This window comes from Canis aureus, chromosome 22 (genome assembly GCF_053574225.1).
Source record: "Canis aureus isolate CA01 chromosome 22, VMU_Caureus_v.1.0, whole genome shotgun sequence".
Lineage (NCBI taxonomy): Eukaryota > Metazoa > Chordata > Mammalia > Carnivora > Canidae > Canis > Canis aureus.
In genome coordinates, this window is record NC_135632.1 from 8486752 (window position 1) to 8513458 (window position 26707).

Below are 26707 nucleotides of genomic sequence, written 5' to 3' on the forward strand. Positions count from 1 at the left end.
ACCTACCACCCCCAAACCTGCTCAGCCTGCTGTTTTGTTCATTTCAGTTAATGACTGCTTTATTCTTCCTGTTACTTGGGCTGTGAACCATGCAGTCATCCCTGATGCCTCTCTTTCTCTTATACTCAATCCAGTCTGTCACCAAATACCGTTGAATCTATCTTAAAAATACATATAGGGGCACCTGGCTGGCTCAGTCAGTAGAGCATGTGACTTTTGATACCCTTGTTATGAGTTCAAGCCTCACATTGGGTGTAGAGATTATACCTAAAACAAAATCTTAACAAAAAAATACACACAGAATCCAGCCTTTTCTCACCATCTCTGCTACTACTGTCGTGGTCTGAGCCACTATATAATCTTTTACCTGGATTGTTGAAGTGACTTTAGACCTCATCTCCTTTCTTTCAACTGGATCTTTTACAACCTATTCATAACACAGCAGCCACGGTGAACCTTTTAACATAGCAAGCCATGTTCCTACTCAAAACTAATCTCAAGAGTTACTACTTTTCCCTTCCTTCACTTGGCTCCAGCCACAATGGTCTCTTCACCAGAATTCACTTCTACTTCAGGACTTTTGTACACTTGCCATTCTCTGCCTGGAATGCTTTCCTCCAGAGTTCCCTATATGGCTCACACTCTCCACTTCCTCAGATGTCATCTTCACTCTGATGTCATCTTCTCATTAAGGTCTTTCCTGACCACCCTGTTTGAAATGATATCCCCATACCCAGTCTCTGGCACTCCTAGTTACCCTTTTCTTGATTTATTTTAACCATGCTTACCACTACCTGAAAGCTATATATCCTGAAAGATATATATATATATATATATATATATATAATTTTTTTTTAAGAGCTCATGACACAGAACTCTTTAGGTACCAAGAGAAGTAAATAAACAGACTTTACTTCTCATCTCTGTACTATTTTGACAATTATGTCCCTATAACTGTTCTTTTTATTATTAATGATGGCTCCCATTCATTGCCTACTCCTTTTGTATCACCTGACACTGTGGTTTGTACACATGATCTTGTTTAACCCTCACATTATTCTTCTGGGGAAGGTATTTTTTTTTTTTTTTTTTTTTTTTTTTTTAATTCCCATTTCTTAGGTCTCTACTTCCTCATCATTGGTTCTGATGTTACCAATAGAAAGGGGTGGCAGCAACATGAGGCAACCCTTGAATTCCTTACCACCACTGTCCACATCATCTTTAACGTAGTAGTATCAGCTCTCTCTCTCTTTCTCTCTCTCTCAAATAAATAAATAAATAAAGTCTTTTTTAAAAGGCAGGGGCATGTGCTTGGGTGGCTCAGTCAGTTAAGGTTCTGCCTTTGGCTCAGGTCATGATCTCAGGGTCCTGGGATCCTGCATCGCATCGGGCTCCCTGCTCAGCAGGGAGTCTGCTTCTCCCTCTCCCTCTGCCCCTCCCTCCACTCGTGCTCTCTCTCAAATAAATAAATAACATATTTTTAAAAAAGACATAGTAGTGTCAGGATGCCTTCCCTTAATCCTTTCCTCATGTCAACCTAATTAGAGAGGATCTGTGGCTCTTTCAATTCAGGGTGATCATTTGGAAGGGAGAATTCTTAAGTCCATGTTTCAAACTTATTACTTGTGAAATCTTAATCAAATTCCCCAAATTCTTATACCCATTTTCCTAAGCAGTAGGAAAGATGTGAATTTACTCCTGTTATTATTTTTCAGAGAGGTATAAATCACAGAGATGAACTCTCAGAAGGAAAGCTGTACCGGTATTGGCAACAGTAAACTCACCAACAGTGATGTCTTGTTTTTCTCACCCACTAGTCTGACCCTGTCTTTGTCCCCTTTGTGCCCCCTGCAGTTGGAACAAAGCTTGGTGAATAGTGAGCACAGAATTAAGAACACTGAATGAAGGGCAGATATATAAAGTCAGGATATCCGAGCAAACATACCACATACTCTGCTCTAGGATAAACTCCCTTGGCAGTTTTCTCTTTAACCCTCCTGTTCACAGTCAGATGAAATTTGCCAGATTCGATTCCACACCGCACCCTGCTCACCCCCCACCCCCAACTTCCTTCTTAAAAATACGCTCACGGTAGAGGCTTTAGTGCTGGAATCCAGAGGAAAATGACTTATTTTAAAATGCAGTAAAAACACCGCATTCCTTTGGCACAGGATGAAGACCAGCTCAGCTCTTCAGCCGTGGATCATTGTCTATTGTTCTCCAAACAGTAAACCACTATTTCACACCAGAGATTGTGTGGGCTGCAGTTCTATCCGAGCCCTGGGCTTCTCATGAATATGGAGTGAAGGGCTCTGACCCAGAAAGTGGAAGGTAATCTCAAAAAAGAAAAAAAAAAAAAAAAAAAAAAGGACAGGTAGGAAGAAAATTAAGCTTTATGTAATTCTACACTCTTGAAATCTGCAGGTTCTGAGCAGGGTAAGATGGGGTCTCGGAAATGTGGAGGCTGCCTAAGTGGTCTGCTGATTCCTCTTGCACTTTGGAGCATAATTGTCAATATATTATTATATTTTCCAAATGGGCAAACTTCCTATGCGTCCAGCAATAAACTCACCAACTACGTGTGGTATTTTGAAGGAATCTGTTTCTCAGGTGTCATGGTAAGTGTGACTTTGGAGACTTGGGGCTGTAGGAGGGGCTGTTCTTACTAAGCATTTTCTTATTCCTAGCAGAAGTAATGCATGGTGGAAGGATCACTGGACTTGGACTAATCCTGGGTTTGGGATTTAGAGGATGGGTCGGGGTGGAGGGGCAGGTAGTCAGTGAGGACTTGGGAGGGTGGCTTTGTCTTTGGTAAGCTGCCCACATATGTCGCTTCAGCAATGCAGGAAATTAGTCTGAACGAAATTAGTCTGTGGGACACTGGCCTGTCGAAATATTATGTCCTCATGAACCCTGTGTGTTGGTTTAAGCTGTTTAATGTTCAGTGGTATTGCCCTTTTTTTAGAATAGTTTCTACCTGGACTCACAGTTTATCTAGATTGGAGAGGTATCAAGACCATGTGGAAAAAGCAGAGATTTGGAGATTCAGACAAATTTACATTCAAATATAAGTTCTGTCGTTTGTGCCATGAGACCTTGAGCAAGTTACTCAGTGCCTCAGTGTCCTCATTTGAAAAATGGGAGTAATGGCATTTACTTTCTAGGGTAACTGTGGGGATTCAATAAAATCTCATGAAGGAAGTGCCTAGGACAGAGGTTGATGTGTAGTAGGTAGCCAGTGAATATTGTAATTATAAATACTTGTTGAAGAATGAACCATATTATCATTAAATAGTCTGATATTATGCCTCCCATATTGGGGGGTGTTTTTGAAAAAGAAATCAAATTATTTACCGTAACAATCTATGAATGTTTTCCTGATGGCTTTGTGCTCTTTAAAAACAAACCGATAGTAAATCATGTTGGCAACTCAGAGGAAAAACACTTTTCCTGATCATATCATTTCTAAAAACAGCACATTGTTCACTGTAAGCTTACTATACCACCAATGACATAAAAAATGCATCATAATTTATCTCTACATCTTCGTGGGCTCCTAAGTATTATAAAATTTGAATAACTATGATGAAAAGCAGTTTTCATTTAGTTTCTATTTTGCATATTAACTTAGTCAACTTTAAAGTATTGATACCCAATGCTATTCAAGTTGCTGTGTGATAGGTACATAATGAATGTTTGGTGCTCGTACCATAAGTGAATGCAAATCTTTTGGAGAAGATTTTGATATGCTCTATTAAGATCCATGAAAATGCCTATGTCTTTGATTCAGTAATCCTAAATCTGAGAATTTATTCTGAGGAAATAATCCATAATAAGGAAAGAGATGGATGCATAGTTATTTATGACAGCATTATTTAGAATAGTAAGTAATTATAGGAGCACCATAGCATAGAACTGACCAAATATATTGTGGTATATTCACTTCCCATGGTGATGAAAACTATAATGGTGAAGCTGTAATTATCTGGAAAATAAATATTTTGTGTTTAGCAAAAGAAAAAAAAAGATACAAAAAACTTGAATAAATGACAATCGTACCATGTAAAATATACATAGGTGGTAAAACACCGGGAGTAAATACAGAAAAACATGTGAGGATGGTGAGATTTGGGGTAATGTTCCTCCATTATGCTTGAGCCCTGTATTCCAATTCTAATTTTATAACGGAAAAAGAAAGCAGTTTCTCTTTCAACACGAGCAGTGCCTGTGTTTGTTTCTCTTTTGACACAGGATTCTAGGCTCTAGATCTAATTATTTCTACTAATATTGTCACAAAGCCAATTACTGTACCTGGTGTACTGTGCCTTCTGTCATTGTTTCCCTCAATATGCAGCTGTAATAAATACAAGAATTGCAAGGCATTAATTAGTGAGATTAAGCCAGAATCTACTAAAATCTGTGATAACTAACAGTGTTGAAAGGAGGAGAGTATAGGACTCTTTTATTAATATTCTGTGTAAAAGAGAAAAGAACCTGTTCTCCATCTTCCACTGTTAAGGAATTCTTCAAAAACATTACTGTTACCACATCAAATCTTTTTAGGAGGAAGAAGAAGAATTTAGATAAATAAGTAAATAGACAAATGAAAGCTGAAGGATTTGGAAAGTGGAAATATTGAATACACATAGTAAAAGAACGATGAACTCAGCTTCAAGATTCAGTCCTCAACATCAGGAGTAAAGGACAGGTGGAGAATTTGTTAGAAGCAATTCACAGTCCATATCTGCCCAAACGAGGACCTACAACAGTAAAGAAATCTATGTTCTTTCCAGAACCTGAGCCCTTCCCTAAGATACCAAAGAAGGGAAATAGGATACATTGAATTCTCCTAGTCCGTTAGCTTAACAGAGACAAAGAACCCTTGAAAATTTGAACCTGCGATGATCTGAATGCTTGGGGAAATCAAACTGACCTTACTTTGAATGAAGACATGTGGTTTCAGATTAACCATCCCTCTCGCCTGCATTCCCAAAGGGCAGTAAATGGAGAGAGGCTGGCAAATGGCAAAGTCTGGTGAGTGATTTTCCTTTAGCCTCCGCAACTGAGGCCAGTGAGAAATGCAGATTTGCTGCCCTGGGGTGGTATTCCCATGTCCATACCATTTACTGCTTAATCATTAGCTTTTGATGACTGATAAGCATGATGATAAGAGCTCACATTTATCAATCACTTACTATAAATCAAGCACTGTGTTCAAAATTGTGTATATATTACCTCCTAACAACCCACCAAGGTGAGTCCTCAAACACCATTTTCTAGGGAAGGACCCTCAAGTTCATGCAGCTAGAAACTGGCAGAGCTGGGATTTGAACCCAGGTCCACTTGACCCCACTCCTGCTCTGAATCACTGTGCTCTGATTATGACTAGTATTCCATTTTTGATATTTCCTCTCTTCCCTACCACAGATGCTTATAGTAGCAGCAGTTCTTCTTGTACTGGAGAATGATAGCAACTATAAATGTTGCCAGAGTGAAAACTGCAGCAAAAAATACATGGTAAGAGCAATAGTACTTTGAGGATGCTTGAGTGGGCTCTGGCTCTCTTTCCTCTCGCTCAGAAACGTGAAAATACTGACACTATTGTCCACTTTCCACCATCCTTTCAACGCAGAGCCCAAGAATTTACTAAAAAAAAAAAAAAAAAACAAAAAAACTTTCATTTTGTTTACTGTCTTTCCTCCACCTTTGTCCCTGCTGATGCTTTTCCAGAAGTTCAGGATTTAAAGATACATGAGATTAGAAAATAACACTACCTTTTCCTAACGACGTGTCTGTGAACTTATTTTTTCCCCTTTTCAACTTGATTGAGGGCTAATTTACATGCAACAAATGGCATCCATCCCAATTATACAATTCCATGAGTTTTGACAGCCAAATAACCCATGAAACCATCATCACAATCAAGACGCAGAACATTTCCGTCACTCCCAAAAGATTAATCTTTGATCTGCTTTATGTCATTATAGATTAGCTTATATCCTATGTAGATAGAACCATGCAGTATTTCTCTTTTGTATCTGGCTTCCTTCACTCAGCATAGTGATTAGATTTCTCCATGTGTTGGGTACATGTGATGCACATTTTTTTTTTTTAACTGGGACTTGAAAAATAATTTAAATAGAATCAAGAGAGAACAATACAACCATATTCTCTAAGCCTGTGCTCAGCAGGCAGGTGTTGGGCTCCCACATTTCTATCATTATCCTTCTCCTCAGGGTCATCATCTTTTAATCATTTTCATATAGCACTTCATAGTTTTTTCACACTTACCCAGTGAATTGCATCATTGTTATTCACACTTTATGTGAGTTACCTGTGGCTCAGAGAGAACACGTGACATATTAACTAAAAAGAACTTTCCTGGAGGCCTGGTAGGCATATCTTGCAGCAGTAGTTGCCTACCATTGGCTGCACATTGCAATCATCTGAGAGCTTGGGGTTGGAATCCCACCCCAGACACCCTGACCTAGCTGGTCCAAGGGCCAAACAAATTTTAATGTGCAGCCAAGATATCATGTCCAGCTTTCTTTGACAGATGAGTTAAATTAGCCGCTAAATTTGGAACTGTGCTCCTGGTGGAGGAGATTTGAAAAATTGAAAAAAATCTGTGCATGCGCATGTGCATTGTGTGCATCTGCCTTTTCTTAACCAATTGACTCAGACATCCTCTGGTAGTCGCTGGTATTATACTTATGGAAAAGCTGTCAAAATTGCCTAGGTGAAGCAATAAATTCTGGTAAACATTAACCTATGATTCTCAGGGAATCTCTAGAAATCAAATGTATGTGCCATTAAGTTCATAATAAAAATAAATGTGTTCGATTTGCCTTGACTCACTCTCAGCACCTCCAGTACAAATGGGTGCTGTAAACAGTGTGGAGTCTGGACAGGGTTTTATAATCAATTCAAATGAGATGACAGGCATCTGTATGGAAAGAACAGGAGGAAGGGAAAGGGGATTCCCCGCAGGGCTCTTTCACGGTCTTTAGAATAGGGGTCCCAGTATATATGCTCCCAGGAGCTAAAGATCTAACGAAAATGAAAGAAGTGAGCCTGGTAGGCATTAGAGCAAAATTTCTGTTTAAGGAGGAGAGGGAGCTGCTACACCAGTCCAGCCAATTGTTGTCACGACAAAACTGGATAGTGTTTCTCAGTTTTCAATAGAGTAGAAAGATGGAGCTTTAGGTACAACTTCTCAATTATAACATGTTGGCAATTAACTCATTTAAATTAAATAGAGCACATCTTGAAAGCTAAATGTGAGTCTGCCCTGGTTTGGAACTGCTGAAGCTCTGCAATGAAAATTGAGATCATCCAAGATTCACTATACAAAAGAGAAGAGGTTTTCCCCAAAAGTTTCCTTTTTCCCTTAACCAAAAGACCTTTAAGACTTTTAAGATTTGTATCTGCCCTTGACACATCTCCATAACTCATACCTTTTTCTTTTTTCTTTCTATCTTTCTTTCTTTTCTTTTCTTTTCTTTTTCTTTTTTTCTTTTTTTTTTTTGGCCAAAACGCATGCCTGTTTTTCTTGTCTACAGAGTTGTTCCCTTATTATTTCTAGTAGTTTTACTTTCTTTTCTTTAGGAGTTTGAATTACATATACTAATTAGAATTCTTAAGTCTTAGATACTTTAATTTCTAGTGAAAACTACAAAGTTAGCAACTGTGGAATGTTATAGATATCAGCATCCTGTTAGTTGGCAAATTCATTAATATGCTATTTCATAATTTCTAAAGCATACATTTCCTCATAGTACATTTTTTCAGTGTGGCGCAAGACATATTTACTAAGAGACCCAAATATCTTTAGTTCCTCTTTAATAGACAAAAGTGGGTGAGCTTATGTTCACCAATGTTTCAGCAATTTATTTTATTTGGAAATGACCCATACACTCAATGAATTACCATCATTTAACTTCACTTTGCATAATTTGTATAACTTTAAGGCTTCAAGTTAGCAAAAAGATTTTGGGAGGTATTTTAAAATAAACATATTTTGCAAAACCCAATGATTGTTGAAAAATTCACTTAAAAACTTTTTAGCACATGTGCATTTAACTCACTTGGTCTTAACAACTCTGTTTAGGTCACTCATGACAGTAGACAAAGTTAGCCATTATTTTAAGTTATTTTTCTTGTTGACAAATTTTGTGACATATATATTGGATAAGCATTAAACGTCACAGAAACAAAGCACCCAAAAAGTTAAACATACTTTTTCTCAACAGCTGTGCATGACATACATTCAGCAATTTATTTTTACAATATGCTTTGTTTTTAGGTTGAATTTATAGATTTATTTTCTTAAACATCTAGTAGAGATAATATGTTTGTTTGACTAGCAATCCTAGGTAGAAAAAAATTGCACGACTACATTATGCTTAAGGCTGACAACTCTCAAGATACACTTGTTGGGTTTTTTCCTAACAGTTTTTAAGAGACTATCCCAAAGACTGTTCCAGATCTTATGAACTTAAAAAATTGTTTTGGATTAGTTTCTGTATTTCTGAGAGTTTTAAGGATACTTAGTTTATATGAGCACTCATTTATCTCTATGTCAATTAGAATAGAACTCTTTTGAGAGATTTTTATAAATTATTTTGGCAATACCATCTAGAGGTAGAAAAATATCACATGTCTGTAGCATGTACATACAGACATAAATAGAGAGACAGACACAGAGATCTTACAGCCTTTGTTTTTAAATTTTAGCCATGTACCAGGTACACTGACAGAAAACTCACTAGTTTGTAAGAGTCCAGATCATGTTTCTGGCAGATAGAACAAATTTTGGCTACCCACTCAGATGGCTAAAGCTTTTTACCTATAGTTGCGGAGAAGACTTTTAAGATTTGTATCTGCCCTTAACATGGAATCTTATGAAGGTTGTGGACTAGATTTTGGTGAGGGAGTTTTTATAGCAGTTTGTTTTTTCAAAAGACTCCCCCACCCCTGGTATTTTTTCCCCCTTTGGTTCCAGGCAGTTCAGGGTTGTGTTTTAATTATCTCCTAGAATGTTTACATTTCTAAGACATGGGAAGAGTCACATCTAGGGGGATAAGAGGGTGTAGGTTTCCTTTTAGAAGGAATTTTGGGGCATGTATGTCTATTATCTAGAGATCTAGAATAATTACTATTTAAATTTTTTCTGAAGCGCAGGGCAGTTCTGTTTCCTACATCCTGATCTATTGCAGCATTTACAAACATTTTGAGACGAATAGGGAAGCTTGGGGATTGGTAAAGGATAGGTAGGTGAACTTTGAATTGCTTTTACTGCCACATTTCTAGTTCGCATAAAGACTAGATTTGTTAATTGAACACTAATAAAAAATAAATTAAAAAAAAAAAGACAAGGACAGTTGTTTTTTAATTCCTCAAAGAATTGGGTCACAGCTTGGATGATCTTACCCTACCCATCCAACCACATTATCTTTGATTTGCTTTATATTAGGGAGAAGATTTCCAACTAAGATGGAAGTCAGAAAATTTCTATGTTCTAGATTTACAATGGTGTATCTTTGTAATGTTCTCATAATCATTTCACAAAACCTTCCACATGTTTTCTTTTCCTCTGAGTTCAGAGTTCTATTTTAGCTTAGGAGAGAAGGCCTTATTTTAAAAGTTTCTGTCAAGATCTGAATATCAACCTTCAATTTGGCCCACTTCTGACCATAGAGCTCATTTAAAAAATTGTTTCAAATATTTGAATTAAAAGTAAACCTATCGGGGATCCCTGGGTGGCGCAGCGGTTTGGCGCCTGCCTTTGGCCCAGGGCGCCATCCTGGAGACCAGGGATCGAATCCCACGTCGGGCTCCCGGTGCATGGAGCCTGCTTCTCCCTCTGCCTGTGTCTCTGCCTCTCTCTCTCTCTCTCTCTCTCTCTATGTGACTATCATAAATAAATAAATAAAAATTTTAAAAAATAAAAAAATAAATAAAAGTAAACCTATCAAGTGACTTGAAACCAAAACCAAAACTTAACCATGGGTGCAAGAGATGTCCCCAAAGAGGATGCACAAGATGCAGCCCTCCCAAGATCCAGAGCCATTCCCAAAGGTACCAAAAGAAAGACTTAGACAACTCTTCCTGAAAGCAGGCAACGGTTGGTAGGATGCTAGCCACAAAGTGGGGTGCAGCCCAAATCTCTGTACAGTGTATTTTTGGAGGCCCATAACCTGACACTCGGCTGCCTCTAAGAACAGACACTTGGCAGGCAAATGCCGAGCCAAGTTCTCCAAACACAAATAGAGACAGAGGAAAGCAGATAGCTGTCCCTGAGAGAGAAAGGATCAATAACCAATGGATAACTCGAAATCAAATTTTAACCAGAGTCACAATCCAAAGAACTAATTCTTACAAATATTTTTGTCCTGCCCAGCTGAATCCGAAAAGGAAGACTCTTACCACTTTCCCTTGACCAGTGCCCCCGCCCCCCCAGGCAGTGGTCCCAGAAACTGACATGATACAAATTCTTCTGAGGCTTTTGTCAGAGATCCAGGATCTCTAACTGTAGCTCCTGGACCAAGCAAGGTGTCCCCAGCCAATGGTGTCCCAGATTGGGTGCCAGAAACTGTTAGGGAGAAAAAGTTTTACTCAACCCTCCTAGGTTCTCTGGCTCAGTCTGAAAATTAAACTGACAAAGGCAGATTAGCAAGAGAAAGGAGTATACATTTTATTGAATTTTTACGTACACAGGGGGGCCTTCATGGGAGAATGAAGACCTGAAGAAGTGACCAGAGTAGCAAGAAACAACAAAGAATTTGTAAAGAATCGGTGAGAGTGAAGGGTTTGAGCTAGGGGTAGTAAAGAAGAAGTAACTAGAAAGAGAAGGTTTAGTTTAATGAAGTTTGTTTATACAGATTTCTTGGCCCCAAATCCCCTGTCTCTGCTGATAAGAATGTTTTCCTTCCTCCTTATACAGAGAGGGTACCTTGCACATGGGAGTTTTATGACCTGTTTCAAAGAAGAAGGGTGAAGGGGTTGGGAGGGGCCAGAGAGACCATCCTGCTTCTGTCATTTTCTCAAACTCCTTCAGTTTAAGATATTCAGTATGCTAAGGTGCCATATTTCAGGAATGACCTGAACCCCATTAATTTCTTGCTTGCTTTTCATTCCTCTGTGGACTCTCATTTTCTGCTGAAATCCTGTGGGTTGTTATCCCTGCAAAACAATTCTCAACGAAGTAAAGGCACTTGGAATAATAGGTAATATTGTGATTATATTTAGACTTTTAAAATAATTTGTACATCCATTGTGTCCTTTAAATTTTGAAACATCCCTGTTATGTAGGTACTATAAACATCTACATCATTTGCAGTTTATAGAAAATGCTACTGTAACTCAGAGAGATTCGTTCTCCTGCTTTATTTTGAGGCTCAATTGTGCAATGGTATCCACTCACTAGACTGTAATTTGTATATATACACAAACATACACATTGTGCTATGGTTGCCGGTTTCACCAAATGAAGAAATTCTCCATTGATCTTTCCAGTGATCTGCTTAAGAGCACATTTGGTAAACAAGGAGCTCAATCTTTTCAAAACATCCTTCTTCCTTTTTGGAAAATGTCATTGGTGATTAGGTAAATTTTCTTTGGTAAGCATAACAAGCAGTAATCTACTATTAAAAAAAAAGTAGCTGTGTCTCTAGTCCCTTGATAGGTCAAAATTCTATTAAAATCAATATGAGAAATATAATTAGAAAGATTTTTAAATCATATATGAAGATGCCAATGAAATAATATCAAATAGGAAAAAAAGCAGAATTGTTCTTTTCTTCTTAGTGATCTTAAAATATATTTTTCTGATTTCCAGTAATGAGCATGTATTAATGCTATAATCAGTAAAATAAATGTTAAATTATTAAAGAGATATATAATTTGAGATGACTTTTGTTCCCCAGATCACAGGTTTGTTGTTCTGTTTTTCTGGTCTCAATTTTTGAATTTATTATCAACCAACCTGGCTGTTCTACTCTCACTTGAAAGCAAGATTTCTAAAATTAGATTAAATTGTCTCCCAGACCAAACTACCCTTCTTGGCATCCCTATTACTGGCCTTTTCGCTCAAGTCCCAAACTCTGGAATTTTTTTTTTCAATCCATCTCCAGCTACTTATTTCCTCCCCAGCGTCTTTCCCTCCAGGGCACGTCTTTGTCACCGCAGTTTGAAGTTGTTTCCACATGGAATCCTTATTTTGGGCTCTCTCACTCTGGCTGGATGCCATTGCTGCCAGAGCCAGCTTTCAAAATTATATATTGGTTCATGTCACTTCCTTGCTCAAAAACCAAGTATATGGCTTCTTGGAAAAACAGTTATTCTAGTTCTTTATAAATTCAAAATGAGCTTGGTACATTCTGTGCCAGGAAGCAAAGAGGTGTTCAAAGGATGATAGGGATGTCTCAAAGGACACAGGATGACTTGACAGGATGTTCCTATTGGCCATATTTGGACCAAATGAGCATCTAAAAAATAATAACAGTTGTGAATTATAACACATTGAATTAGAAAATCCATGAGTCCACAATGAGAGAGAAAGAGAGAGATGGGAAATGGAAGTTCTTCTGTGTAGAAAAGCAATAATTTATAAATGTAGAAGAAATAATGGGATGAAATAAGCAGCATCCTGCAACCAGTCATTGTGATAACTGGTAATCAGTGGATATGAGGATCATCAGTGGGTGGTAAAATCCATCAGTTGAAATGTTTTGGGGGGATAGGACATGACACAGTCTCAAAGTGTTACCTCACAAATTATTTACTAATTGCAAACTTGAAAATGTACGTTTACAGATCTGAAGGACACCACCTTAACCAAGAGATCAAAAGCATCACCAAGGCAGCGAGAGCCTCCTAATGTACTCATGCCCAGCGGGTGTTTTTGTTAAAATGTTTAACCCAAGTCCAGTTGTAAGGAAACAATCAGAAAAGCCCAGATTGGTGGGACGTTCTATAAGACAATGGGCTGGGATTCTCCAAAAACAAATTAATGTTCTAAAAAACAAAAAGCTGGTAAGACTAATGTAGATTAAAGGAAACTAAAGAGATGTAACCCTGTACAAAAAAGTTAAAAAAAAAATTTGCAAGATAATAGAATATCTTTTTGAGGGGAGATGTGTGCTGATGTGTTTAGGAGTGAGATATCACAGTTTCTACAACCTGCTTTCAGGTGGTTCAGCAGCAAAAATGTGTCAGTAAATAATATAGGTGCATGAATATATACATATATATAGAAAGAGTGAGAGAGCAAAAATGATAAAGTATCTCTCATAGAAGGTGTGTCTGGATATAGAGTATACAGAGCTACATTGGCTATGCATTCAATTTTTTGGTTAATTTGGAAAAAATTTAATGAAAGGCTATGGGGGGTGGGTGGGAAGCTACTTTCCCTGAAGGATGAAATCTACTCTCCTTGATCCAGCATTCAAAGCCACCTTCTGCCTGAATATTCCAAGTCACACTCACTTTGCATGTAAGTCACTTGAGGACTGCGTCGTGTCCGACCACCCCATTTCCCCAGCATTTACAAACACGTCAATCTGGTCCTCATAAGCTTTTCTCTAATGCTCTGTAGGAACCCTCCCCCATGTCACATGAACCTACTTACCCTTACTACTCTTTGTACTGTTCTGCCTGTGAGCATTGCTCATTCTCTCTACTCCAGGGAAAATGCCCTCCTCCCCATCAATCCCATCCTCACTTGAACATAAATATGGCTTAGTAGGCTAACACCTGATACCTCCACTCATATTCCTAAAGGGAAGGTATTCACATATCATCTTCAAGTGAGAAAAGCAAAGGTCATAGCTTATGATTCTTAGGGAACCCACCCTACCTAGAAAGAAACGTCTTCAGTATGTAAATATATAGATTGGTCACGCTGCTTCACTGCATTAATGTGTGATCATTATTTTGATCATCGAAATTCCAGAAGAAAGGAAGAAATTTAGTAAGCTAACTAGTATCCTCTGTGGAATTCCAAACAAAAAGTTATTTTAAAAACTTACTTTAAGGATCAAGTGGGTTTGGATGAACTGTTTCTGTTTTTCTGTGGGCATTTACCCAGATTGCGTGCAGTAGGCTTGGATGAGTAGGGGGAGGTACATAGTTGATCTTTTTTATCCACAATAGCCCTTTGTCTATTTTATGGCACTGACCTCTTCCGCCTCCTCCTCCTTCTTCTTTTTTTTCTTCTGACCTCCTTCTTCTTTGTTTAATTTAGACACTGCTGTCGATGATCTTTTCCGCCCTTGGAATTGCTTTCTCTGGATACTGTTTGGTCATATCTGCTCTGGGCCTCATTCAGGGTCCATACTGCCGCACCCTCGATGGCTGGGAGTATGCCTTTGAAGGCACTTCAGGACGGTAAGGAATAGTGCTCCACAAGTCAAGGGGCTCAGAAAGCCAGAAAGCCTGGCTTCATGTTCATGCTCATGTTCCATGATCACTTTGGGATTCCGCGTGGGGATGTTGGTGCAGAACTTTCCTATTAGTTTAATGATACTCAGACCAATTTCTTCCTACATAGATCTCTATTTAGATGTATTTTTGTTTTTGTTTTTTGCCAGTCTTTTAATGTCATATGCATTCACTATTTTGAGGCTGATGTGGAGGTATCCAAATGAAAGGTGTATTTCTCCCAAACTTCAGAGCAAAGCTTTGTGGTTATTATGGTCTGGCAACTGCTGGAGCCTTGCACTTGAATGGTTCTAGCAACTCAGTCTTGTCATGTGGCCAATGCGGATGTACGGTCTGTTATAGATGGGAAGGGGCTTGGCTTGGAGAGAATCACAGTGCCCTTGGCTGGTGTTACCCACGCTATACTGTCAGGAACAACACGGAGATTAGAACCAGGCAGCGTGAGCAGCCAAGTGCAGAATGAGATCCAGGAACATGACCTGGTGCACGGATTTGTGGAGCAGCCAGGAGATAATCTGGTGTGTACTGAACAAGAGTGTAGGAAGGTAGACTTACTTAGAGGGGTGGTGGCTCGGTTAACCATCAAGAAACCCAATCCTGGATCAAGGAATACCCCTCTGGCATTGTATTTACCAGTACCTGGGTTATTAGCCTGCCAGTCCCTACAGAAACAGCTCTAGAGGTAGCAGGGCCCAGACAGAGCTACAGGAGAGCTCCCCTGAATCTCTCCCTGTCTTGTCCTATGCTCAGAATTCTAATGGTATAAATTGAGAGAGTATCTCTATCACACCCCAGAGAAGTCTAGTTTCTTCCCAGCTCCCTGTGACTGGCTCTACTTCAGGGCCCACGTCTATTCGAAGTCTTACGTGCTCACCTAGACCTGCATTGCAAAACTGCTTCTGTGCCCATAGCGACCTTCATCCTGAAGCTTCCACAAAGTACCATGTGCTGTGAGCAGAGCTCTCTCTCGACTCAGGAGAACCTAGAAAATAGCAGGCATTTCTGAGCACTCCTGTGGGACTTACGGGGCTCAGGAAAGGGGACTCTAATGAAGAAAGTCCCACAGGGTGCAAAAAATCATTATTTGGTGCCATCATCCCTGAACTTCCCCGACCCCAAAACCAAAGAGATTTCACTTTCAATGCAAGAATCTCAGACTGCCTACATGCCTCTCCATTTCTCTTTAAAGTTGCCCCTGATATTTGTATTCACTTGCTTCCAGCTACATACAAATGTTTGGAGGTGAAACATTGGAAGCCACTAGGGGAAGTTAAGTCTCTGGTCTCTTAGAGAAGTTTCCAAGCCTTGGCAAATTCTGGGTAGAACAAGTTGGTGGGGGGGCATTGTTTGTTTTGTTGTTTTTTTGTTTTTGTTTTTGTTTTTGTTTTGAGAGTGAGAGAGAGAAAGCATGAGCAGAGGGGAGGAGGGACAGAGGGAGAGGGAGAAGCAGACTCCCTGCCGAACAGGGAGCCTGATGTGAGGCTCGATCCCAGGACCCCGGGATCGTGACCTGAGCCAAAGGCAGACCTGGATGGAACAAGTTCTACAAATTAGGTAATCATTTGTACATTTATTCAACACTTCATTGAGCATCTACTATGTCCAGGCTTTGAATTAGGTGCTGGGGAATCAAAGATAAATTACACAGTGCCACTTCCCTCTAGGAGCTCACCCAGACCTTACAGAATGTTCTGCTGAGGTGTGTTACCCTCGTAGCACAGGCCCTCAATGCACAGGCCAGCACATCGGAATTCAAGTCCTCTCCATCTGCTACTGACAAACTGTGACCTGAAACAGATATCCCCGAGCCCCTGTAAACTGGAGATAATTAGTTCTACCTCTCAGAATTGACAATTAAATGGGAGGAAAGCATAAATTAGATTTAATATATTCTTAAGACATGCCAGATTTTATGATTAATGTCACTACCATGCGTAATCTTTCATGCCACACGATGTCGTCCATCTGGCGGGTGGTTAGCAGGCTCAGCCCCTGGCATGGTGACTGGTGGTGGTGACAGGTCTCCATTCGACAAGCATTTGCTGATCCTTGCAATGTGCTAGGAATGGCCTTAGGTCTTAGGCCTGGCCATTGGGGGGTGCAAACATCACAGCAGGGCTCTCCAAGTCCACAGTTTAGTGAGGGAGTAGATATGGATGCAGATAAGACAGACTTACAATATAATGAAGTAAATGCTGTGATAGAACCGCACATGGAGGTTGTGGAGGGAGGGAGCGTCGGAAAAAGCACCTCCCTTCCTTCCAGATCCTGCTGGTGCACTTACTACCCCGTGGTTTACACGAAGAATAAATAGCACCACAGTCCAGGAGAAAAATCAACACCCTGCAAATCATCTTGCTTTAGAGTGTTGGCCGATCTGTGCGGAGCAGGTAATGGGAACAGTCTAGAGGAGGGATCTTGAAGACATTAGCCTCCCTGGTGTCCGAGACTGAGTCCAGAGTATGAGGGTGTATGGAATGGGTCTAGGGAAATGGTAACAAGAAATTATATTTGTATCATGCTTTATAGGTTCCAAAGTATGTTACACTCCTCTCCCCAAATATTCGTAAAAACCCCAGGGTTCGATATGCTAAGCCCATCATCTGAATAAGACTCTAGGGGTCAGAGGTGTAAATAAAGCCTCTTGTCCAAGATCCTACAGATGCAGGAGTTCCATATGGAACTTGAGACATAAAGTTGAGACATAAACTTGAGACATAAAGGCCTTTATTTAGCAAATCAAGAAATTCTGAGTGCTTCTTCTTCTTCTTCCTTTTTTAAAAAACATTTTATGTATTTATTCATGAGAGAGACACAGAGAGAGAGAGGTAGAGAGAGAAGCAGGCTTGGGACTTGATCCCAGGACCTCAGGATCAGGACCTGAGCCAAATGCAGATGCTCAACCGCTGAGCCATCCTGCTGCTCCTCTCAGAGTGCTTCTGAGGGTCCTGGAGCATAGACAGTGGGAAATAAAGAAAGGGAGGAAAGTAGAACTAAAGGAAAGGAATAGGAGAGAAACAGCGGTGGGGGAGAAGGAAAAACAAAGAGGAGAGAGAAGTCGTGGCGGTGGTGTTCCCCAAAATGCAGGATTCACCCTCTCCCACTACAGACACCAATGCTCCGGGCCACCTGTCCAGTAGCCAGCTTACCTTAGTTGCCAGCTCAAGAAAAAGCATGTTGCTATTGACAAGATATTAATAGCTCTACCCTACAAACAGGTTTGATTATTTTTGTTTGGAGAATTTTCTGAGGAGACCAGCTTTCCATTTTGATTCAGTTGGACAGAGTGTCACCCTTAGGAGAAAGTGCTGCTGGCCATGGCACACCTGGAAGTGGGCCCAAGTCCAGTCGTGTAGATTCAGTGTGGTTTTAAGATGATCTCGGGACTGGTTTAATTCTCACAATCCAGTGCTAAACTAGATTGTGAGACAAAATGCAATTTTTTTTGCATTCCCCACCTCATCACCTAAATCTTAACAGCAGTAGAGCAGCAGTGGTCTACACCAGAGGTCCTCACACTGTGGCCTCCAAACCAGCAGCAGCAGTAGCAACACTGGGAACTTAGAAATGCAAAATCTCAAGCCCCATCCAGACCTTCTGAATCGGAAACTCTTTTGGGGTGAGGTCTCTGCAATCTGCATTTTCACAAGCCCTCCAGATAATCGTTTTTGAGAGCCACCTTTCTAAAGGACTTTGGGACAGAGTGGAGGAATTTCTAGCAGCATTTCCCTTTGCTATTTTGCCACATGTGTGGTTTTTATATCTAGCACAAGCCCAGCCTTCTCTCTACAGCCCAGGCTTACTTCTGGACTTTTCGGGAATAAGCAATCTATAGTTTTCTTGGCATTGATATGTGCTGCCTTTTATTACTAGGGAACTCTTCAGTATGTGTCTTGCCTTCTAACGGAATTAAAATCATCTCTGAGGCAGGCACCATGTTCAAAATAAGTATAGCCCAATGCTACGCATACTATATACCCAATATATGTATCTGAATGATTTTTAAATACTTTAATTCACATTTAATAATATTATGTATTTCAGTCAGATTTATTAATTTCCCAAACATACAAGCCTTCTTACTTGGACCAAGTATTTAGGCTTGGCCATCAGTCTTGTTGACTATATCTCTTCTCTCTCTCAGTTTCCTTACAGACTCCAGCAAATGGACTGAGTGCCTGGAACCTGCACATGTAGTGGAGTGGAACATCATTTTATTTTCCATTCTCATAGCTCTCAGTGGGCTTCAAGTAATCGTTTGCCTCATCAGAGTAGTCGCTCAGTTATCCAAGATACTGTGTGGAACCTATTCCGTCATCTTCCAGGTAATAGATCACCAGTAGTACCTGTACTGCCTCCACTTTACCCCCCTGCCCAATGTTCAATGACTCTTGTTTAAAAGGTTTTTAGCCTCCTATCTTTTTATTCCATTCCTACTGCCCTCAACTTTACTCAAGCTCTAATATCTTAATTGTTTCTTCTTCTTCTTCTTCTTCTTCTTCTTCTTCTTCTTCTTCTTCTTCTTCTTCTTCTTCTTCTTCCTTTTTAATATTCCAACGTGTCTGTTGGCTTGCCTACATGGATTGAGTCAATGGAATAATTATAAAATCTGCACTTGGTCCTGAAAGTGAAAATAGCACAAGTGTTTTGAATGAGCAACAGTTTAGTTTTGTATAGAAATAACCCAAAGTACAAAGTCTTACTATGCATTGAGAATTTCCCTGTTCATAAGATAACTGAAGGCTCACAACATTATCCCATTGGAATAATTTATCTTCTGAATGCTGCTATATTAACCTAATAAGCATTCTTTATATGGAATCATTAGTAATTGGTTTTAAAATAGAGAAATATGTTTTTGTCCCTGCAAAACTGCTTCTGCTCCATGTGCTAAAATACTAATGTTAATTCAGTTATGGTTGAAATTGCTTGAACTATCCAGCAAGTCCAGAGTAAAGAAAAATCATGATTGAGTTATCTTGTGTCTTATTCAACAACAAATAATGTATAACCTCCTAGTAGTTTCAAGTAGATATTTTCCTAATTCATCATGTTTTGAATATGACTATAAATTTAAGTTGCTAAATGTAATCATGGATAATTAATCAAGCTTAATTTACTACTTTTACTCACTTTCTTTTTTCTTTTTTCATAGCCTGGAATCATTTGAATGAGGACAAGAATATTTTCCATTATCAAGATATACCATCTGTCTGTATCACATCTACTGTATAGACCTTAAGGCAATATTCAAATGATGGTGGTTTCTCCATTTGGTGCTTTTTTGCCTGTTTATACAATTACAGTCCCCCCTGGAAGTGCCAATTAGGCTACCCTTCCATTTAGATTTTTTTCTAAGCAATATATATCAGGATCTTCAGAAAGTCCATACTCCTTGGTCAAACAAATCCATTTTCAATAATCTATACTATGGAAATAAATGAGAAAAGAAGAAAAAACTTTATGTAAATACAAATAATACAATATTATTTACTATTCTAGAAAATTAGAAATACCCCAAAGTCTAATTTTAGGGGAAGGATTAAATCAAGAGTAGTACATTAGTTGTAATATTATGTAGCCATTACAAATTACGTTACGCAGTCATTACAAATTATATCCTAGACATTAAGAATACTGTTAAATGAAAAAGCAGATTACAAATTTATGTTTAGTGGTATAAACATAACCATATAAAACAAACATGAAATCTTCAAAGTTTAGGAGAAAAACTAAATCTAGAAGGATTTACAGAAAAATGTCAACTGTCATTGGTCTGGATCGTAGGTGACCTTTCCTGCTTTTCTCTATTTCCCAAGTTTTCTTTATCATGTTTTATAATTAAAACATATTTTAATACTCATATTTTTACTATTAAAATTTTTTGCTTTTATCCAACCTTTAAAGATATGTGCTTTTTCCCACCTTGAGTATCTGTAAACATCATAATACAACGCTTTAATCAGTGTTCAATAAGGAAAGTATTGAGATACATAAGATAAAAAAAAGTTTTATATAAATTTATATAATCTAACTGAGCCTTTAGCCTTATTTTGTCATTCCTAATGATGAGTGTGGTAGGCTACAAGAGGTAACCTTGAAATAAATGAGTAGTTGAGGACATGCTCAATGAGTTAAAGAAAGTGACCACTGATCAGTTGATATCTATGTCATAGGGAGTTATCACTACCTGTATGTATAGAAAAAAAGTTTTAGTGAAACATCTAGAAACTTTCTGTCTATACTCTATACTTACCATGACTTCCTTGAGAACAGCAACCATGTTATATATTTTCCCACCATCCATAGGACATAGCACAAAGTGGGCATAGTAGACATTCAATGTTGGATATTCATGCCAGGCCCGTCTGCTCTTCATGGCTACTCCACTGAACACCTGTCTCCATCATAGGCCCACTGGGCCATAACACTTCTGCCACTTGCCCATTGCTCTCCTCCATGAACACTGTCAACAATGCTCTGTGCCAAAGTTGGGCAGCAGCCTGGGGGAAGAGGGGAAAATGCTTCTCTCCTTGATATCTGACCTGCCCACATCCTTCTTTAAGGGAAGCTGCACTGTTGGCAGCCCTTGCTGATATAAGTATCTTGAAAGCAAGCCATGTTGTCTCAGATCATCTCCATGCCCTGGACCCAGCTGAAAGAATTGGGATGAGCACCCAAGCCACGGGCAGCCTATTGTTGCCTATTAGCTCTGACTCAGCCAAGAGTGAAACACCATCGAAATAAGATTAGTGGTCATTCTTACTTGAGGATCTGAACTCAAGGAAGGCAGGAATGAAGCAACCAGTCAGTGCTGTCAGGAAAATAATTAAAGGATGAGAAAAGATGCCAACACACTCAACATACAGAAAGTATCTAACTTCACCAAGCCCATAAACTTGTCATATTCAGCACCCACTTCTTTTAGTTCTCCCAATCCCTCCTTAACCTTCTTGTAAACAGACTTCCGGCAGGTCAATCCCACCAGTTTGTCAGACACATTCAGACTGTCTCAGTCTTGTTTAGGTACAATATGGCACCATACCTTGAGTGGACCATGAGTAGAGGTCAGCTGAACCACTCCACCACAGAATTGGAAACATTGCCTAAGAACAGGGTTGCAGCCAAATGCAGTACAGCATATGTATCAGTAAATCAAATATTAACACAGCCACCCCAAATTTTGTATTTAAAGAGCACTTGCTAATGATGTGTTTTTAAGGGAAAAAGCTGGATACAAATATATGTGTGCAGCGTGAGCCCAAACTTTTAAATAACCATATAATTACATGTAGACATGCACAAACCTTCAGATACAGACAAAAAGGACTGAAGCAATACATGAATGTTAATAGTTAATAGTTATCCCCTAATGGTGGGATTATGACTTCTGTTTCTTTTCTCTATATTGTTCTATATTTTCAAATTTTCATTTGAAAATGTGTTACTTGAATAACGAGAAAAAATAAACCCCATTTAAACAGGAAGTATTCTCTCCTTTCTGTAAAATCTGTTTAAGGAGCTTAAAATAAAAAAGCACTAAACATAAAGGTATGTGTGTGATAGCCCTTTTTCTTATTCTTATCATTTTCCCATTCTTAGACTAAATATTGCTAATTTTAATTGAGAATGAATTCTATTTTGTGCATTTATGTTTTTATATTTCCCATTTCTCTCTTATTTCCCTTGCTTCTATCTCATTGTAATTTTCCTAACTTCTTAAATTTAATGCCTAGTTTTTTAATTTTCAACATTTCTTTTTCTTAAAATAAGGATTTAAGACTATGCACTTTTTCTTTAAGTACTACTTTGGTTTCAACTCTTGAGTGTTGAAATGTATTTTCCCTATTATCTAGTTATAAAGTTTTCCACTTTCCTGTATGATTTATTTTTCCATCTGTGTGTTTTTATTTTTTTTTTTAAGATTTTATTTATTTATTCATGAGAGACAGAGAGAGAGAGGCAGAGCCATAGTAGGCGGGAGAAGCAGGCTCCCTGTGCGGAGCCTGATGAGGAACTTGGTCTTAGCCTGAGGATCATAACCTGAGCCAAAGGCAGACACCTAACCACTGAGCCACCCAGGTGTCCCCATCTATGTGTTTTTAAATATGCTTTAAAATTCCCAAATATGTGAGGTTTTTTTAAATTGATTTACAACTTAATTGTATTGTGACTATACAATATGGTCTCTATAATTCTGATACTTTGAACATTTTTAAAACATGTTTTATGGTTACTACTTGTAAATATTTTATGTACTTTAAAAGTATATATTTTTCCAAAAATTGGGTGCAAGATTCTATAACGTCCATTAGATGAAGTTGTTAATTTTGTCTTTTAGATCCTCAGCATTTTTCCTTACAATCTTAATTACATCAGGAAACAGTATTTGGCACATGAATGTGTGGCTCAGGTTGTGATCCCAGAGTGCTGGATGGAGTCCACATCAGGTTCCCTTCAGGGAGCCTGTTTCTCCCTCTGCCTGTGGCTCTCCTCTTTCTATGTGTCTCTCATGAATAAATAAACAAAATCTTAAAAAAAAAAAAAACCCAGGGTGACGAAAATCAGAACCCAGTGTAGTTGGGACAGATTTGGGGTGGCAGAGGTAAGAGGCAGACAATGCTAGGCTAAGTACAGTGCAAGACAGGTCTGCACTTCCTTTCATCTCATGCTTGAAGAGGGCTAACATAATAGCCATCAGAATCAGGTTTCTAAAACCTCAGTCTCTGCTCTCTCTATATATTTCCATCTCACTGAAAAGCCACAAGGAAAGAGGGTAATTCAAGGGTACTATTATGAAAACCCCAACTATTTATATTCAGAATGACTCCTACCAGTTCTGCTTCCTGCTTTGTGAGATGAAGCCAGGAATTAGGGACACGATTCCAGTCCCAGAGGAACTGGGATATCTAGTAGGAAACCAAGTCAAGGAGTCAAGCTTTAGTGTGTGTAATTGGGTAGGGCAGGACACACAAACCTGGCCACTAAAATCCTTCTACTAGATGTGATGCCTGGCTAGTCTGGTCAGAGGCAACCCCTGCCTGACACAAGGAATATAACCAATTCAAATTAAATGCTTTTTCTGCCTTAATATGAAAACATGTGTGCACACCCACATCTACTTTCACTCCTGCCCCAAATCACACTAAATTTATAATGAAGTTTTTTTTTTAAAGACATAAGCCAACAAATATACAGAGATTAGGAGAAGAGACAACAGCAATAAGATTGTGGAAGCTACAAAGCATAATGATAAAACATAAATGACAAAACCAACTCATGAAACAAGAAAATCCGGAGCTCTGGAAGGGAGGGTGGGGAGCAGAGAGCCAGAGTAATTTACATGTCAGAATCTTCAAAAGATTCCCAAGTGGATAGCACCAGGGTACATGGAGAGCTAGGAGTAAAGAAGGACCACCGAAACAAGGATTGGGTGACTTCCTGATATCCCTTCTCTCTATGTTATTGGAAAGTGGCAGACATTTGAAAGTTTATTCCCTGGGAAGGGTAAAATAGAGGGTCTCTGAATTGGAGGGAACTAGATTCACCAAAGACATTGACACTGCACCAAAACCAGAGACATTAAGTGACTAGTACATTCTGAATGAGGAATACTGAGACACACCTGCTCCCAAGCCCTTTTAATCCACTCAGATCTCAGAATACTGGTAGCCAAAATTTTACCTTCCACATTGGAGCCTCTTGTAGGAAGTCTGGCCAGTGCAAGAGGGAAAACTTACATACTGATTGTGGTAGGCTGAGTAATAACCCCCCAAAATGTACATGTCCTAATCCCAGGAGCCTGTGAATATGGACTTTGCCAGCATGATTAAATTAAGGATTTAATTTAATTTATTTTTAAAACATTTTAAAAAATATTTAAAAGATTTTATTTATTTATTCATGAGAGACACACAGAAAGAGAGAGGCAGAGACATAGGCAGAGGGAGAAGCAGGCTTCCGAAGGGAAATTCGATCCCAGGACCCTGGGATCACACCCTGAGCTGAAGGCAGATGCTCAACCACTGAGCTACCCAGGTGCCCCTAAATTAAGGTTTTTAAAATGAAGAGATTATTCAGGATTATCCAGGCAAATCCAATGTAATCACAAAGGTCGTTACAGGAGGAAGACAGGAATATCACTTTCAGAGAGAGAAGACAAGGACAGAAAGAGACATCAGACAGGAGAGAAGCTGCTACACTTCTGGCTTTGATGATGGAGGAAGGGGATCAATCAAGGAACACAGGCAGCCCGTGGAAGTGGAAAAGTCAAGGAACTGGATTTTCATCTAGAACCTCCAGAGGAACTCAGGCCTGCCAATGTCTTGATTTTAGTCCAGTGAAGCTGATTTTGGACTTCCACTCTTCAGAACTGTAAGATAAATGAGCTTGTGTGGTTTTCTGTCACTAAGTTTGTAGTTACTTGTCACCATAGCAATAGGAAACGAATATAATGACATTTGCAGTTCTTCAACAAATAGCTCACCCAGTTTACCCAACAGTGAAGTCCAGGATCAATAAGCCCTACGCATACACACTCAACTTGCAATCAGCTCTTCCCTTCATTCCTAATCATAAGCAGATAGACAAGGGTCCCCACACATCTGAGGAATGCTTTTTACATGAAAGATAGAAGCTAAAACAAATGTAAATAAACACTGATTTGGGGGAGACAAACTTGGAAAGAAGACTTTAAAAAATATGTATCGTGAATTCCTCACGAAGATAAGATTCTGTGTTCATGAAAAAAGACAAGAATGCTATTTAAGGATACCTGGGTGACTCCCTCATTTAAGCATTTGCCTTCAGCTCAAGTTGAGATCCCAGGGCCCTGTGATGGAGTCCTGCATTGTGCTCCCTGCTCAGAGGGGAGTCTGCTTCTCCCTCTGCCCCCTCTCTCTCTCTCTCTGCCCCCTTCCCCACTAGTGCTCATGCTCTTTCTCTCACAAAAATAAATAAAAATTTTTTTAAAAATGCTATTTGAAAAGAAACATTTGAAGAACAAAAACAACAAATCTTAGAAATTAAGAATAAGATAGCATAAATGAAAAACTCAATAGACAATTTGGCAAATGAAGTCAAGGAATCACTTGGAGACTGCAGCAAAAAGAATAAGAGTTTTTTTTTTAATGGGGCAAAAACTAAGGAAAATCAGAAGACCAGTGAGTCTGGGATGCCTGGGTGGCTCAGCGGTTGAGCATCTGCCTTCGGGCAGGTGTGATCTTGGTTGGAGGACATCAAGAGTCCCACATCGGGCTCCTTGCGAGGAGCCTGCTTCTCCCTCTGCCTGTGTCTCTGCCTCTCTCTCTGTGTCTCTGTGTCTCTCATGAATGCATAAATAAAATCTTAAAAAAAAAAAAGAAAAGAAAACCAGTCAAAGAAGTCAAACCAAATAATATGAATTTCTAGAAAGAGATAACAGACAAAATGGAGACAGAAATAATTTTAAGATTTTATTTATTTACTTATTTTAGAGAATTGAGCATGCAAGAGTAGGGGAGGGGTAAAAGGCAAAGAAGAGAATTTTGAGCAGACTGTGTGCTGAGCATGAAGCCTGACATAGGGCTGGATCTCATGACCCTGAGATTAGGGCCTGAGCTGAAACCATGAGTCAGACATTTAACCGACTGAGCCACCCAGGTATGCTTGGGCAGAAATAATTTTAATGCAAGAAAATTTCATGAGATTGAAGAGCATGAGTAACGAGATAGAAAAGGTATACCAAGTGAAGTTTTGAAACCCCTGATTGAAAGAGGATATTCTGTAACCTTCCAGATAAAAAAAGAACAGGTCACGTAGAAAGTATCAGGAATCATACTGGCTTTGGATTTCTAAACAGCTGGATTAGAGAAAGACTGGAGCAATGCCTTTTAAATTTTGGAGGAGATTACTTCCATGACACCTGACATTTTCTGATGAGTAAGTTCTCAAAACAATCACCTTCCCAGGAAACTCCTGGAGAATGCACTCCACCAAAACAAGAGAATTCTCCCTCCACGAAGAGGAAGAAATAAGATTCAGGAAACAGGAGGTAGATCACAGAAGAGAGGTAAGGGGAATTCCCAGAAAGAAGGAAGAGTGTCCCAGAATAACACCTGTTCTCCAGGAGTAGAACAAGCAGTCCACTGGAGCACTATGACTTGGGAGACAGGTCGAGGGCAGTCGTCACCAAGAGCCCTGGTCCGAATGTCCTATCCTTTTACCTTGAGGATAGCATGACGGGGTGAGATTTTAATCTGTACTTGGTCAGGCCTAAGCATGTGCT

General features: G+C 39.2%; 1 protein-coding gene across 2 annotated transcripts; it reads left to right on the plus strand.

The window, feature by feature from the left end:
- Nucleotides 1-2069: 2069 nt before the first annotated feature.
- Nucleotides 2070-21992, plus strand: TM4SF18 (transmembrane 4 L six family member 18). 2 transcript variants are annotated; one of them, XM_077864733.1, is made up of 6 exons: nt 2084-2331; nt 2425-2618; nt 5428-5517; nt 14246-14388; nt 18587-18767; nt 19598-21992. In XM_077864733.1, exons 2-6 carry the CDS (start codon nt 2442-2444, stop codon nt 19610-19612), a joined length of 606 nt encoding a protein of 201 aa, XP_077720859.1. In that variant the 5' UTR covers nt 2084-2331; nt 2425-2441; the 3' UTR covers nt 19613-21992. The 2 variants fall into 2 exon arrangements, with proteins under 2 accessions (XP_077720860.1, XP_077720859.1); XM_077864734.1 differs by lacking the exon at nt 5428-5517 and having other exon boundaries at nt 2070-2331.
- Nucleotides 21993-26707: the final 4715 nt, after the last annotated feature.